The following is a 15,373-nucleotide window of genomic DNA, read 5'->3' as shown; positions in this document are numbered from 1 at the left end:
TACCCTTTCGATAAATTAATACAAATATGTACTTATGCAATTTTGCAGAGGGGTCTCCATTAAGTTTCAATATGATTTTAATTATTTTTTTAAATTATTTCAGAATGATTATTCATAATCGCTGTATTATATTTTTTTGTTTAAGTATAAGAGGGTTTCTCAATCAAATTAGTTTAAGCACTCATTTGATACCCTAATCCTTTCCAGCAAGGGCACAACAACACACCCCAGAGTCGAACCTCTTGACTACGTCAGCAGCGTCGCCAGACAAATCTTACATCAGCTTTGTGCAAACAATAAAATGTCCCCCAAGGCTGTGGCTTGCCACGGCCCTAGTCAGAGCATCGCAGAGCATCAGGGAGTCCGAGCTGATCGAGGAGTAAATGACCTCGTCGCTCGTTTGTTTCGTTTTCGACATCAATGCATCACACACACAGAGAGTGCGGCACAGAATGAAGAATTGTGGCAAGCAGACCGAGAGATGGACGACGCGTATTTACATACCTGAGGCCTGGTCGGCATGGGTTTGGGCTTGGGTTTCGGACTCGTCTGTCCTGGCAGCATCATTGTCGTTGACGACGACGTCGTCAGCAGCGGCGTTGGCGGTGGCCGCTCGTAGACAATCGGCTTCTTTGTGGGTTTTGGCGGCTTTGAGGGGCGCATGGGCGCTGGCAAATTGACGATGCCAGGCTTGGTCCAGCCGGTGGGTCGCGGCTTGGTAATAAAGCTTGGCTCAGTGGTCATGTGCCAGTGATGGTGCTGTGGCTGTTGCTGCAACGTCTGCTGGTGCGTTGATGTATGCCAAATACTATCTGTTGGTGTAATTATTATTTGTTATGAGTCCATAAGTCTCTCATAACAATGCAAGAGGCGCCATTCTATACTCACTCGAACTGCTCGTTGCCTGGCTAGCCGCACTCTGCAAATCTGGCGGCGTCGTCGGCTTCGGATGCGGCCTGGATAGAGTGCCCTGATGTACCGGACCCGAAGGACGAATAACCAGTGTTCCTGCACCATGAGGACGCTCTATAGTTGTCATACCGCTGCATATAAACAACAAAGATTTGCTATTATCTGAGGATTTACTTGTAGATGTAGATACAAGTTGATATTAAATTTATTGTTTTTAATCAAATATTTATTTAAATATCCTAACAATTTTTGCCAGCAAATATTGAATTTTGTGAAAGCCGTTGGTGTTGATGTAGCCTTGTCCGTCGACCGTCCGCATACCTGTCTATCTATGTGTTTCTAGGCAAACTTGTCTCTTGGTTATGAAGCTATTGTCTCGAAACATTGCATACTTCCTTTTGTTGCAGACAGTACATATGACGAAACCGACCGGATCTAACCGCTATATTAGATAGCTGCCATTGGAGCAATTGGTCGAAAAGTTGGTTCTTTTATGGAAAACGTTTATTGTCTGGATCAAGCTTTGCATTTATTAGTTTCACTGTGTTCCTCACACAGATCCACAATCTGTAATATCGGACCGCTTTTTCAAATAGCTTCCTTAGAAATAGCTCCTTTTATATTATAGCTCTATAGCAAGAAACGAAGATACTCAGCATTTACGAGTTTCACTTTTCTTATATATCTGAATGTATCATTACTTTCTTGTTTTGTATTAAAGTTGCAATTCCTAAAATTTAAAAATATTTGTTTTCCCTAGTTACACTAAATTGTTTTATAAGTGCGAATTACGTACTACAGTCCTAGAGTTTGGAGTTTTCAAGTTAATATTTCATTAAAATCTAGAGCAAAAACGAATCCAATTTTTACCGTCCATAATTTCTTACTTTTATATTGGCCACTTTCTAAACGTGTACCTTTTGGAGGTACACGTTATTAGTGGAGAAATTAATTTGGAAAACTCTCAAACCAATAATATGTAAATTTCAAAGAAAATGTGTTAGAGCTGCCTTTGTGTACCCACCTGATTAGCGGCTTGTGCGGCTGTGGTGGCGGTCGCGGCCGCAGTGACAGGGGCTTGGTGGGTCGCGTGTAGGAGAAGGCGGTGTGTGGCAATACGATGTTGTCGGTATAGTTGTGGGCACAGCAGGAGCCAAACATGAACGAGTCAACGCACATGCCCACGTGCTGGCCTTCGGATTTAATGCACTCCCAGACGAACATGCAGGTGCCCTCAATGCGTCCAAAGGAGCACGGCTTGGGGCTTATCTTGAAATTGTGGCTGCGCTGTAGATCTGCTGGCGTATAGTAGCCATCCAGTCGATGGGGACTGCGATAGAAACTGGGCAAGGATGTGCTGTCATCCTCATTTGTGGACTCGTAATCATAGCTGTTGCTGCCGACGTTCCCCCTGCTACTGCCTGGTGGTGTGATAAGCGCCGCCGTCGCTAAGGCAAGGCAATTGACTAAGATTAAGCCTACTAATAATACTTCTACTATTTGGTGTCTGCTCCTCGCTGGTATCGCTGCAGTTGCTCTGTTGACTAGCCAACGCTGTTTGGGCCACATCTTCGGGGCTGCGGTTCTGCCAAAAAAGAAAACAACAGGGCAATTTAGCATTAGACATGTTACCTGCCGGAACTACACTAGAGTAGTGCACATAACACTGGCCATGTTGCAGATGACCCCCCCCCCCGCCCCTTTCGCCCCCTCCCCACCGTTTTCCTCTTTTCCTTCTGATCCCTACTAATTAAGTGCACTTGTCGCATGTTGGGCACTCCAAGCAACTGCAACAACAACAAAAACGACCACAGCAACTACAACTAAAAAACGGGCACGTCGCCTCAGCGATTTCTACTCTTTATGATTGCCAGCTGTGGTGTGCTGTGCTTGTTGTTGTTGCAGTCACAGTTGTTGCAGTTTTTGCTAGACTGCAACACCAGCCAGTGACTGGTTTAATTACAACTTTTCACTTTTGCCTCATAATCAGTTTTTTGTTTTGGCACAACGCGAACAACAAATAGAGTAGCAAAAAAAAAAAAAAAAAAAATTTATTGTGATCGCACGAATATATGTTTTACAACCGACGACACATGCTACAATTAATAATTTTATCTTGTGGCAAGTAAAAGCGACTGAAGTCAGACGTCAGACGTGCATCCCCCAGCCAGGCCAAGAGCTCATCAAAGCGGAATCATTTTGAAATTTTAATTAAAAGTTTACTCAATTCCACACAGAGCGCACGCCATCAAATTAGATGTGTGCGTCTCGGCTGATGCTCCACGCGCAGCCACCCACAAATACAACTATAATAATCATATTACAACCACTCATATTGTTACCCAAACTGGTAGCATAGATTGCCTCCACCACCCCCACCTCAACCCCAGTCCCTGGTTGACAACTTACCTGTGTCTGTATCTGATTAAAGTTGTTTGCTTCATCGGTAACGTGCCGGGCGCATGTCTGGAGTCATGGAGTAGAGTGAAGAAGAAGCCAAGGTTTGTTATTAGCTTATTTTTTCTACGTTTTTGATTTTTCATTAGTTTTTTTTTTTTTTTGCTCTCGGATGTAGAGTGGAATATTGTAGGGCTATAATAAATGGATAACTATAAGTATATAATTCTATATGACTGGTCATGCATGCAGTGCAAGAGCTGCACTTGGCCCTGGTTCCACGCCCACCCACCAATACAAAGCCTACCAAAGTGGTCCACGCAATTTCAAGTTTTAATCGTATAAAGATTGCGGCAATATTGCAGATTGTAGTCGATGGAGAATGCAATTGATATGAAACATCTTTTAATGCCCAATCGCTATATATAAAATTGTTTGGGCCAACTGACTGATTGGTGATCAGCGCACAGCTCAAGACAAAAAATCTAGGATTATGTGATAAAGGTGCACGTTAAGAAGGGGTTTCGGAAAATTCCAACCGCAAGGCCAAGGGCAAGGCCGGGGTATACCCCCGAGTACTATAATAACCCAAATATGGCTTACGAAACCTTGTGGTAAAGCGGATACTAAAGATAATACTTACAGTAATTATTTATAGGGTTTACTATAAGTATGAGTACACACAAAATACATATCTTAAAGCTGCACTCAACTTTAGTAAAATCGCCATGAATGGCTCTAATATAGCGAAGCGTATATTGGGATAATCATGAAAATTATGAAAATGAAGCCATGAAAACCGCGCAGAGTAGCAATTCGCATTTAAGTACAAAAGTGGTGGACAAAAGGACATAAGTCTACAAATATAACTAATTTATAAAAATTTGGACTTAAAGCAATTTAACCTAACCCCTTCCGACCCGTTAGACCGTTAAAGACCGAAAAATGAGTTTTCTTCGTTCTGTCCCTAAACTTAATATTGACTGAATTACATGAATTACAGGCACTTAACACTGAATGACTCTAAACTTGACCTAGTTTGGTAAAAATATAAACTTGTTATGTATCATGTGTATCCATCAAAATCCGTGTTGAAATCTTTATGATTACTAGCAATTACTGTAAATTGTTTACACACTTGGAAAGGCTTGGATTGATGGTAACGCTTATCGCAAATATGGCCAAAAACCAGTTTATCGGTCTGTCTCATCAATTTAATGCCCGGCATTTACGTTAATGATAATTACAAATCTTTTTGAACTGGAACCCAAATATTTCTGCACGTCATCTGCGCGCAGATATAAACAGCTGTTGATTGAAACTGAAATTGAGATCGAATGACTTTAATTTCAGTATTTGATCTCTCCGAATCTATTTACCAAAAGGCTAACAAACGCTTCCGACTTCCACAACGTCTACTCAATCGATAACAGTTTAAGACGCCAAATGCCAATCGTAATTTTCACTTTAATAACTTTATTTTAAAGACAGGCACCGGGTCGGTCAGTTGGTCGATCGGTCGGCGATGGGAACTGTGGGCTGCCACACGCCAGTTATGAGCCATTGAGCGGCCGAACCGTTCCAAATTAATTTCGTTACGTTTTCATTTCCTCAACAAAATGATCAGTTAAGTTGCTATTGTTTTGCTTATTTTTGTAGTCGTTTTGTTTTTTAGTTTTGTTTTAACAGAGAGACCCGAAAGGTAATTACCCCGTTTAAGCCGCTGAGAAGGAGAAGCGGCAGCCGTAGCAAAAGTAATCTCTTGTGCTAATGACTATCTTTTAGAGACCCCATCGAAAAAAGACGGGTAGCCACAGACTGACAAACGATCAGACAGAACCAGACCCCAACCCCGGTGCTAGCCAAGCCAAAGGCCAAATAATTTTGTAGCAAAATCTTTTTTTCCTAGTTTCTTTTTTTTTTTTTCGTTCAACAAAGTATTAGAAAAATGCAGCAACTGACAAACTGAGGAGCCCGGAACAGGCCAACGATTGAGGTATACACTACGTGTGGATCACAGCCGATGTTGCAATAGGCAGCTAGTTGCAAAGTAATTGTAATAAGAATTGCGCAATTTGCGTCAGTCACTTAACTCCAAAGGCGCAGGCGAAGGCGAAGGCTACCAATTCCAGCTTCAGCTTTAGCCGCAGCTGCAGTTGTAGTTGCAGGTTCGATTGGGTCTGGCGTGCTGTAAAGTGTGGAAAAGTCACAGCCCGTTTGGTAAATGGTGGGCTGCCGGGCCAACCTGCCCGGTAGGCGTTTTGTCAATCGACAGACGATCGACAGGCGACGGCTTAGATGACAGGCCGCCCAGGCTAATGAAAAAGATAAACAACTGGATCACACGACCACAACAACAACAACAACAAAACAAAAACAACAGCATTAGCTTTTTACCAGACACGCAGTTGAGCCTCAAGTAAAGTCGGGGCTTCTATCACATACGTTAGATAGCGCATGTCCATCTACAAGTCGACGTCGGCATCGGCATCTTTTGAGCCTCTCTCTTGTTATAATCACAGCGCGTAACGTAAACACAATTTTTGAGTGGCTTCTCCATGTGAAACACACATGGCCAGAGGCCTGATACGACGACGATGACGGCGGCCTCAATTGATCAGAACAGTGAGCAATAGAATCATTGTACCCATAAATTAACATCGATATTGGTTGCAACAAATTATAATCTCGCTAATACTTGATATCTCGGTAAAGACTGATTGGGACAATAGAGGAATAAGACTTCATTCAAAATGTGGAGTTATCATACCAATAAATTTTATTAAATAACTCAAAACTGAAGGAATGCTTGGAATATTTCCATCAGTAATATTAAAACCTAAGCCTAGAGAATAATAAAAAATTATTGAATTGGAAAATTGCATTTATATAGTTGCATTTCTAAATCCATTTCATATAGATTATATTGATTGATTAGATAATTTTGCTTATTTAAATTTGCGTACCAATTGAATTTTCCCATTTCTCAGCTGTCCGTTAACATGTGGCTATCACTGTTTAGCTATCACATGGCGCCTGTTTGTTGAGCTGCAACTTTGAACGCGGCACATTAATCAATTATATGCGTCAACATTAACACACATCACACATACGCAACGTGAGCCCATCAGGGAAGAGAGTCAAACGATGGATGCTTCAACATTGTTGGGCATCGCTTTGCATGCGCTTTCCACTTAAAGAGTGAACCAAAATAAAAGCAACACGTTTTCAAGCTGTTAGGTGTCATAGTCTGGGCCACATGCATAAATCACTTGGCTGGCGAGTGTCTCTGGTTTATTAACCTGGCTCGGCTAATGGCCGGGCCCGTGCTATGCAACCTGACGGCATCGCTGCACTTGAACCTTTGACTGCACCAGTCGTCTCTGGCCCCAAACCCAATGCCCAATGGCCAATGCTCAGGGCCCAGCTATTGCTATTGTTGTTGCTGTTGTTGTTGTTATTGTTGTTGTTGTTGTTGGTTCTTCTTTTGTTTGTCTGTTTGTTTATGTTTGGTTTTCAGCGTTTTTCCTCATTTAGAGCGACCCCAGTGGTACCTTTTGCCTTGTTCCCATTGTCCAAATATTTGCTTTTTTCTATGCCCTGTGCAGAGCAGCATGACGCTGCTGGTTTTAAGGTCGAGCTCTACGGCTTCTTATAATTTCATTTTGCCCCCAAACCGTAGGCAACATAATTAATATGGATTTAGTTGTCTGCCCATTTGGTTGTTCTGGCTCTAGCAGCAGGCCCGGCCCAGCTTGATTAGCCTAGCGAGAGCTGTTTATTTATGGCAATCTATTCTAAATAAGTTACTTTATTTTCAATATCATAACGGTCGCACCTGTTTCAATGGACTGCAAATGAAAGACCCTTAAATGAAAGGGCCCCATTTTAATGAGAAATATAAATTTAACTCAAAATCAATCATGTTCATGGGCAACGGAAGTAGCCCAGCCAACACGTGCGACCAAATCATTGACAAGCCGAAAAAAATGAAATAAAAACAGAGCCCAGCAACCGTCACCATCGTCATCGTAACCGTTGCCCAGATCTTCTCATACCGGCCACTTGGCATTTATAAACGTTAAGAGTTAAGTAAAATAAAATCGTGCGGCAATCACTTTTCATTATTGAATGCTCCAAAAAATCGAACAATGGGACTCGAGCCTCTATTCGTGAGTGCGACTATTTGACAGATTGAAAGTGAAAATCTTCAAAATAGACGTCTTTAAATGCTTGTAATGAACATTCAGACCAGGGAGAGGTTTTGTCGTTAATTTGCATGAAATGCACGTTGCTGCCGTGCCCACAGCCAAAGCTCGAGCACGCCCCGAGCGTTTGGCTACCCATTACCTATCATCCACTACCCCGTTCCAGTTTCACTGGGTCAATCAGCATTCACTTGTCTCATTTTCAGTCAGTAAATTGAATAGGGCTCACAGCAAAGACAGCCACTTCAGACGAACAGCCAGCTCGAGTTGATCAGATGTTGAGTTACCTATTGCATGGGGTAAAATAATTCGATTCACATTCTATTCTTAACTGCCTGTGTGAATTTAGGAATTTGAACTATGTCACACAATTTTGCAGGCGTCATAATAAACAACTCGTCAAATGAATGCAAATTATTATTGGTTTACTGCTAAATGTCGGCCGTTGATAATCACGAGTAGACAGATGCTTGCATGTGGATATACGAGTATTTATTCATTCATTCATTCGTTCATTCAGCAAAACAGGTAATCGTAGCTCGCTCTGCTGTGCGGTCATATTAATTATAGTTTCGTAGTTATACTGTCGACTACGGGTACGAATGTGATGTCATTGCATGTCAATGGCCTGGCTTGACTGATGACACAGCAACAACAGAAACAACAATAACAACAACCGAAGAGAGTTATTATTAATGTTGTTGCTTATAATTCTCAGAGCTACACACTCCCTGAATTGCTTTCCATATTACTTACTAAGTGACTGACCTGTGTAAATTTATAAATTTTAATACAACCAAATTTTTGTAGAGTGAATATGCTTATTTGTTGCAGTCTGGATTTTTATCTTAATGTCATCTACACACCGACACCTTGTCGTAAAAATAGCCTTTATTTAACACTCAATTAATATCCATTAAAAATAGGTATACCAAACGCAGCTCCATTTTTCTTAAGATTCTGCTCCAAAATCGATTTAAAATTCAAGCCTTGAGGCTAGTCGCATTATTCCGAACTTTTTATAATAATAAAAGAGCACAAGGCATCTGAATAATAAGTATCTCTTAGTCCAGCAGCCTCTACAGCAACATTCATGCTTTCTTTTATAGGTGTGACATTGGGAACAAATTTTTTGTTCTTATTTAGCTATTACAAATTTGAAATTTTCATATGATAATTTAGAATAATTTTTTTGGGATTTGGTAAGGTTTGTATTTCTGTAAATTTTATTTAATTTTGAAATTGATCCGTAATTCTTGTGTTGAGAATAACCAAATGTTATGTTTGTTTGTTGTTTTAAAATATTTTTGAATTTTATGCTATATTACGGTTCAAAATATTAATGAATATTCAGCAGCGGCATGCACGTAGCTGTTGGCATAATTTACATATTAATTAGGTCGAGGTTTTGGTATCATAATAGACCTCTCCACTGGTTCTTGGCTTTTCACACCTGTTCCCAGTGGCAGCACAACAACATTGTTATGATATAACTGTGCTAGGTTACATCCAAGGTCTTTCGCCGCAACTGAAGTAATTTCATAATTTTGTCGACAAAAATATTAACGCATTTAACCAATTTTGAGCAAACGAATTTTGACAAATGGAATAATGGTTTTAGAAATTATATAATAAGCCAAAGATGGTCACAGTTGTTGCCTGAGCTGCAATAAGATTCGCCAAAAGCAAACAACACTCACACACGCACTCTGTTGCTGTCTGAATAAGAGCTAAAAATTTCGTTTTACGCGCAAGTGAATTGGAATTGTGTTTTACGAGCGCGCGCCTTGATTGCAATCGTCGTGGGGGAGAACGGTAAGGGTAATGGCAAGGGGCAGAGTTACGGGAGCCACATTGCAACAATTATTCTGCTCGATGACTTTCGCTAATAAAACGACAGACAGGCAGACGGACGACGGAGAGACGGGCACACAAACAGCTAGTGACAGAAGGCAGCCTGCCTGCAGCTAGTAAATGGCACTGACACAACGCGAGAGATGGCTTCAGGTTTTATTATCGTAATACCCAGATAATCGCGGCATATGCCTGGCTTTCGCATTGCACACACGCTTATGCTGATGTATGTGTAATAGTTTATAAACAATTTTATTGCAAAACATCGATGCGGTCGTCGTGCGCTCATACAAATTTTATTTGCAAATTAGAATGTCGCATTGCGTATACGCAACATTTTCCGGCTTTATGACGACGCAGTGAAGCAATCAAATTAAATTTGAGCAACAAAATACGTTTAGAATGTGAAAACGTTTAAAAAATTGATCACATGGTAATTGTGTATTAAAACCCGATTATGTTCATTTCAGCTTAACAGACGCTATGTAAAATAAAGTTTTACAAATTATTGTCAACAAATTGGAATTAAATTTTAATCGACTTACTTTTTAAATTCGCTGTGGGTATAATTAATAGATTTATATTATGAAACTAATTGCTAATTCAATTTAACAGCTGTCACTGGTAATAAAAAAGATAATTTACAACAAATATAGAAAATTTAAATTTTCTAAATTTTCAACAAAAGAATAACAGATCTTAAGCTTTTCTGAGTTTGGACTTACATAGAAAGAAAAAGAAAAGAAAACTTATTTAAAAACTGTATTCTTGGAAAATAATCCGTATCTTTTTAAAGGTATTCTAAATGTAAAATTTATATATCTCTACTTACTAGTCTTTCAATTAAGTGTAGAGCTGCCAGCCATAAATGTTCGTAATTGGATCGTTGCACAGAAATAATAGTTGAATATCTATGAAAACTTTGGACTGCTTAAATACGATCTGATTTTCACTAGTGGCAAAGAACAATGACCTGTTGCTGTAGCTTATCAAATTTGGTTTTCACTGGCTGCCATTTTGGCCACTGCTTTTGTTTACACGCACTCGCACTTTTCTGTGCCGCTCTCCACAGAATTCGTTAATTATTTTCTTTGATCGGCACACTTTCCAACGTTTTCATGGTTAGTAAAACACCAAGACGGCCGATAACTGCGTGTATGATCCAGTAATGATAATAAACTTTTATTTTTTTTAATTTTTGTTTAATTGATTTTCACTCTTCTCTTTCGAATGCAATAAACTTTTGTAAATATTTGTGGGCGAGTTTGTGGGGCAATAACTTCACGATCACGCTAACATTACAATAAAAAATACACCAACACTTTTTCGACTCGGTCTTAATTAATTTCGTTTTAAAACTTTACTTTTATCCCTTTGTTTCTTTTTATCTGGAAATTCGATATTTGTTTTTATTTTATTGCACAATTTTGATTTACGATTAAGGTTTTCCTTTTTATTGTTTTTCACCTTTCCAGCAAAGGTCGGCCTGGCTGTAGTTTTCGCCTTTCTCTGTCGAATTTCTACAAAATAAAGCATAATTATATACGTTATAAGCGAGCCGGGAATTTATGCAAAAAAAATACGATAAGCTTTAAGTTTAGGGTGCAGCCGAAAAAATAACATTCTGTGACCCTATTTAGCGCTAACGTATTTGCATTTCATGTGCTACCAGCTAAATAGAATGGCCAAAAACTCACGGCTACTAAAATTCAAATGACCAAACGAACTAGTTAGTGCGGTAGCTGCTAAAAATGGAGAGGAACATACCGAACTGAGGTGGGCCGAAAGCAGAATTGAATGCTTATCTTGTTATATAAAACACCTCTGCCAAATGGAAATTAAATTCGACTTTACCGTTTGGTAAAATTGCTGAAGGCGACAGCAAATGGGGCTTTCAATAAATAATTATTTGAATGTTTGCGTAAAGTTACAAAATTGGATTAAGCTAAAAATAAATACTAATAACACAAAATTAATAAATTAATTAACACCATATAGTTGCGTTGAGGAATTCAAGTTTCGTTTTTTCCCATACAACTGTAAGTTGTCAAGGGTTACTGTCGGCTAACTATTTAGACTGCCTTTTGTGCTGCATGCATTTGTTTTCTTTTAGTCATCAATTTGACGTTGTGTTTTCTCTTATCTGTGCAACTTGCCAGGCAAGCAAATCATTCCCTTGCACTTACTGCCACAACCAGCTGCAGCTGCAGCCAGCAACCAGCTTCTCATCTCAGCAGCCAAACCACAAACACCACAGATACCACTGTTAGGCGCTGCCAGTGGCTGCTGCTCATTAAACGTACATTTGCACTTCTTTTCGTTTTGCATACAACGAGTACTTGTCAACAATTAACAATTAACTGGCTCAGTTGCTGCTGTCGCTGCTGCTGCTGCTGCTACTGCTGTTGCTGTAACTGCAGCAAGTTCGTTTCCTAAGTCTTTTGTTTGTCGTATGTGCCAAAGTGCTGCCAATTTTTATTGCCAACTTATCGCTTCATCCTGTCTGTGGTTCTCTCAGCGTCTGTTGCGGCCCCACTGTGGTGTCGTGTGTGGTGGTTGTTCCCACTAAAAGTGCTGCTATTCAAATGCTGTCGCTGTTGTACTTCACTTAATGAGAACCGTTAGCCAGGCCCCAAGTTGATTTTCGCAACGCATTCGAAGAACAAACATCAAACTGTTAGTGGATGCTACTCTTTTTATAGCCTAAGCCTTAGCCTTAGTCTTAGTCTTAGTCTTAGTCTCAGTCTTAGTTGTTTAGCCTTTGTTTTGCTTTTTGGTGCGGAGCGTTGAGCGCTATCAAAACTAATTTATATGCAAATGCAGTTCAAGTAGCAGCAACAAAAGACTTCGTCGTCGAGTGCAACGCGAAGACCCGCAGTAACTATTCAATAAATAGACTCAAAGAGACTGCAACTGAGAACAACAGCTTGGGACGCTGGACGGGACAGCTTCTAAGTGGCATTCTTATGCTCTCTCGCTTGCGAAATCTCTCAAACGGTACGACTGGTGCATGTTGTAGAGACACGCCAGCAGCACCAGCTTCAACACTAACACCAATGTGGCATGATTTACCGTAGAGAACAACAAAGAAATTAATTAACTGCACATGTATGGGTGTGCGCACTGTGTGTGTGAGTACATTAGCTTTGCAGTTAAATGCTTTACGAGTAACTCGCCAGCATCTGACCGCAGCAGCACATAGACCAACACCAACACCAGCACCAACTTCAACACCAAGAGCAGCAGCAACACCAATGCCCAGTAGAATCAAGCGTTTGCATTTGACAGTCAGGAGCAGGCCTACTGGCTAGCACAAGTTGCAGCACAGCTGAAAAACTGGCTGCAGCGGGCACCACAATACGAGTATTAACTCACTTTTGCCTGCGTTTTTGTTATTTTTTTTTGTCTTTTTCTTGCAAAGGCGACAGCAACTGCTGCGGCGTCGCCCAATGTTAACAAGTGCCAAGTTGAGTGCAGTGTGCAGCTGTATGCCACAAATGTGAACTAATTAGTGTGCATGTCGCTGACAGAGTTATCGGCATGCAAAATGCAACAAAACTTGTGCAGGTCATTCGCCTGGCCAACCAGACAGATAGACAGACAGACGGACCGACAGACAAACAGATAGACAGCCAACCAGGCAGCCAGTCAGCCAGTCAGCCTGCTTTGCTGTTATCCTTTTTGTCAGCTTTCACGCACAACACTGGGGCTGATAAATTTTATTTCTTAATTAGCAGTTGCTCCAGTTGCCAGACCAATGCAGCGGGGCATTGAGTGTTAATTTCAAAATTTCAACGCGTGCCGCCGCTGCCGCTGATGTTGCTGCTGCTGCTGCTGCTGCAGCCGCAACGTACCATGTTGCAATGCGTTGACAGCGAATGCAATTTGAACTTGATGGCCGGCAACGTGACACGCATATTAAGCAGCCAAAGAGACGGTAGACGGTGCCAGAGGCATAGAGATACAGATACCAGAGCTGGGCTCCGGTTTTGTAATATAGGCGGCACTTTAAATACGCATAAAGCGGCGGCGCATGCGCAATTAGTCGTGATTGAGTCGCAAGTTTATTTAACCGACGAAAAGCAAAAGGCAAAAATCAAAAACGAAAAAAAAAAATAAAGCAACAGATAACAGCAAAATTACCTAAAAGCGAGGAAAACTCTCACTTTTTACTTGCTGATTTCGATGAGTGGATTTTCTGTGTATGTTTTTTTTTGTTTCTTTCGTTTTTTTTTTTTTGCTGTACACTAATTTTGGTTACGTTCAATCGCTGATCACTGATCGCTGATCGCGTGTGGCATTAACTTTTGTCGATCGTTTTCGTGTCAGATATATCTGAAATTTATGCGTCTCTTTGATTGATTATAGCGTCTTGAGACTGGACAACTGGGTCTGTTGCCGCAGGCAACACTGATAAGTGTTATAAAGTTTAGGCACCTTTTAGAAATCAATAAGCAGCAACCAGCCGATGGCAATGTTTGGCGTTGGCAATAGACTTGCGTTCCAATGCGACACAACAGCTGCTACGCGTCGAGCGGGCAAAAAGCGCACAGCCAAAATTCTGCAGGCTCGCAAACGAAACGGTAATCAAAATCAAATCCGAAACCGTATCCGAACCCGATCCGCACTCGTGCGCTGTGTAAACCAAACTGCGGCCGGCAAAGCAGCAGCCAGCGCATAAAACTGCGCCACTTGCCGCTTGCCGTCTCGCCAGATGCCTAAAGAGAGTTGGAGCCGGAGCGCAGCATAAGGCGGCTAAAGAGAGAGGCCAGCGAGCGAGCGCGATTGGCCAAAGAGAGATTTATGACGGACAAGTTTGTGCCTTAAGTCTTTTGTTGAACAGCTGATTGGAAGCCCCCGAGCCAGCAGCAGAAACCACAACATCGCAACTCTTAACTTGCATATTGATAAGTGCGAGAGTACGAGTGTATAAATGTTTACGGTTTGGCGACCTCGACCCCCCAGGCGTGTGATATCTATGTATATAAATTTTAACAACTTTTCTTTTGGCTTGGCCGCGATCCCAGCACTGTTGTCACTGTTGGTCACTTGCCAGTGACCAGTATTTTGCAAGTCCGCCGCATGTGGGTGATTGATGTACAGCCGGAGCAGAGGCTGAGTCTGCGTCTGCGTCTACGTCTGGGTCTAAAGACTGAGACTCAAATTGAAGCCTGAGTCGTACGATTATTTAATCTCCATATTAACGCAAGCCGTATTTGGTCTGTGTGCGGTTTCTTTATTGACTCACTATGTTTTGAAAGTGGGTCAGTGTTAAAGATTTTAATTTTTTGTTGTTGTATTTTTTGGGGGCTTTCTTATGAGTTATCAGTATAACGGTTATATAATATTGATTTGTGCTGAGTGCAACCTATTGTACTGCAATGAATCACAAATTGTTAATTGACGCCCAAAGATTATGAGTGCACAATTTGCATTACAATATTGCAGGTCTGATGTGTCAGATACATGTTTTTTACAGTGTACAATAAGCTAACCATTCCAGATAGTCTGAAAGTGATCGAAACTCCTACAGCTCAACTCTTCTTTGATAAACGATCACTGATCTCTGACAATTGATAGTTTGAACAGTTAAGACGACATTAGTAAAGTTAGCCGCTTTGATCAAATGACGATGAGTATCACCCAATCGATTTATCAATATTGTCAGAGCTTCATATTAACTATTCAAAACCAAATTCTAGCAGCTTGAAAAAAATTAATAGTCGAGCACTTCTAAATCATTCAACAATCATTGCAGTTCAATGAACCGCTAACTTTGAGAACTGCGCTTAGGCAGCTCCACAAACGCAGCTGGTGATAATGAATGTGAGATTGGCAAGTAGAATATTCCTTTACGGCCGACTGCCTCGAGTTAAAGATGGCATATCAAATCAGATCTGGCCAAGCAGTTCACTGACAGAATTCTCAACACCGATTGCAGATAACTTCTGTGGCACTCTGGCATTCATTTCTCAAATGTTCATTTAACACTGTCAATGCAC

General features: G+C 40.9%; 1 protein-coding gene across 2 annotated transcripts in view; it reads right to left on the bottom strand.

The window, feature by feature from the left end:
- Positions 1-15,373, bottom strand: part of Sb (serine proteinase stubble) — a 29,734-nt gene that overhangs the window by 2,891 nt on the left and 11,470 nt on the right. Inside the window, exons 1-6 of one of the 2 annotated variants that reach the window (XM_032434478.2) lie at positions 13,809-14,029; positions 10,204-10,891; positions 3,322-3,378; positions 1,937-2,497; positions 889-1,043; positions 505-812 (exon numbers count right to left, since the gene is read on the bottom strand). In XM_032434478.2, the coding sequence (XP_032290369.1) occupies positions 505-812; positions 889-1,043; positions 1,937-2,497; positions 3,322-3,356 (1,059 nt within the window). In that variant the 5' untranslated portion in view covers positions 3,357-3,378; positions 10,204-10,891; positions 13,809-14,029. Of the gene's footprint in view, positions 1-504; positions 813-888; positions 1,044-1,936; positions 2,498-3,321; positions 3,379-10,203; positions 10,892-13,808; positions 14,030-15,373 lie in introns of those variants that run through there. The other variant, XM_070206823.1, reaches the window with a different exon arrangement.

This window comes from Drosophila virilis, chromosome 2 (genome assembly GCF_030788295.1).
Source record: "Drosophila virilis strain 15010-1051.87 chromosome 2, Dvir_AGI_RSII-ME, whole genome shotgun sequence".
In the NCBI taxonomy this organism is placed as follows: domain Eukaryota; kingdom Metazoa; phylum Arthropoda; class Insecta; order Diptera; family Drosophilidae; genus Drosophila; species Drosophila virilis.
Note: the sequence above shows the minus strand (reverse complement) of the source record. Positions and strands in the feature narration are given on the sequence as shown.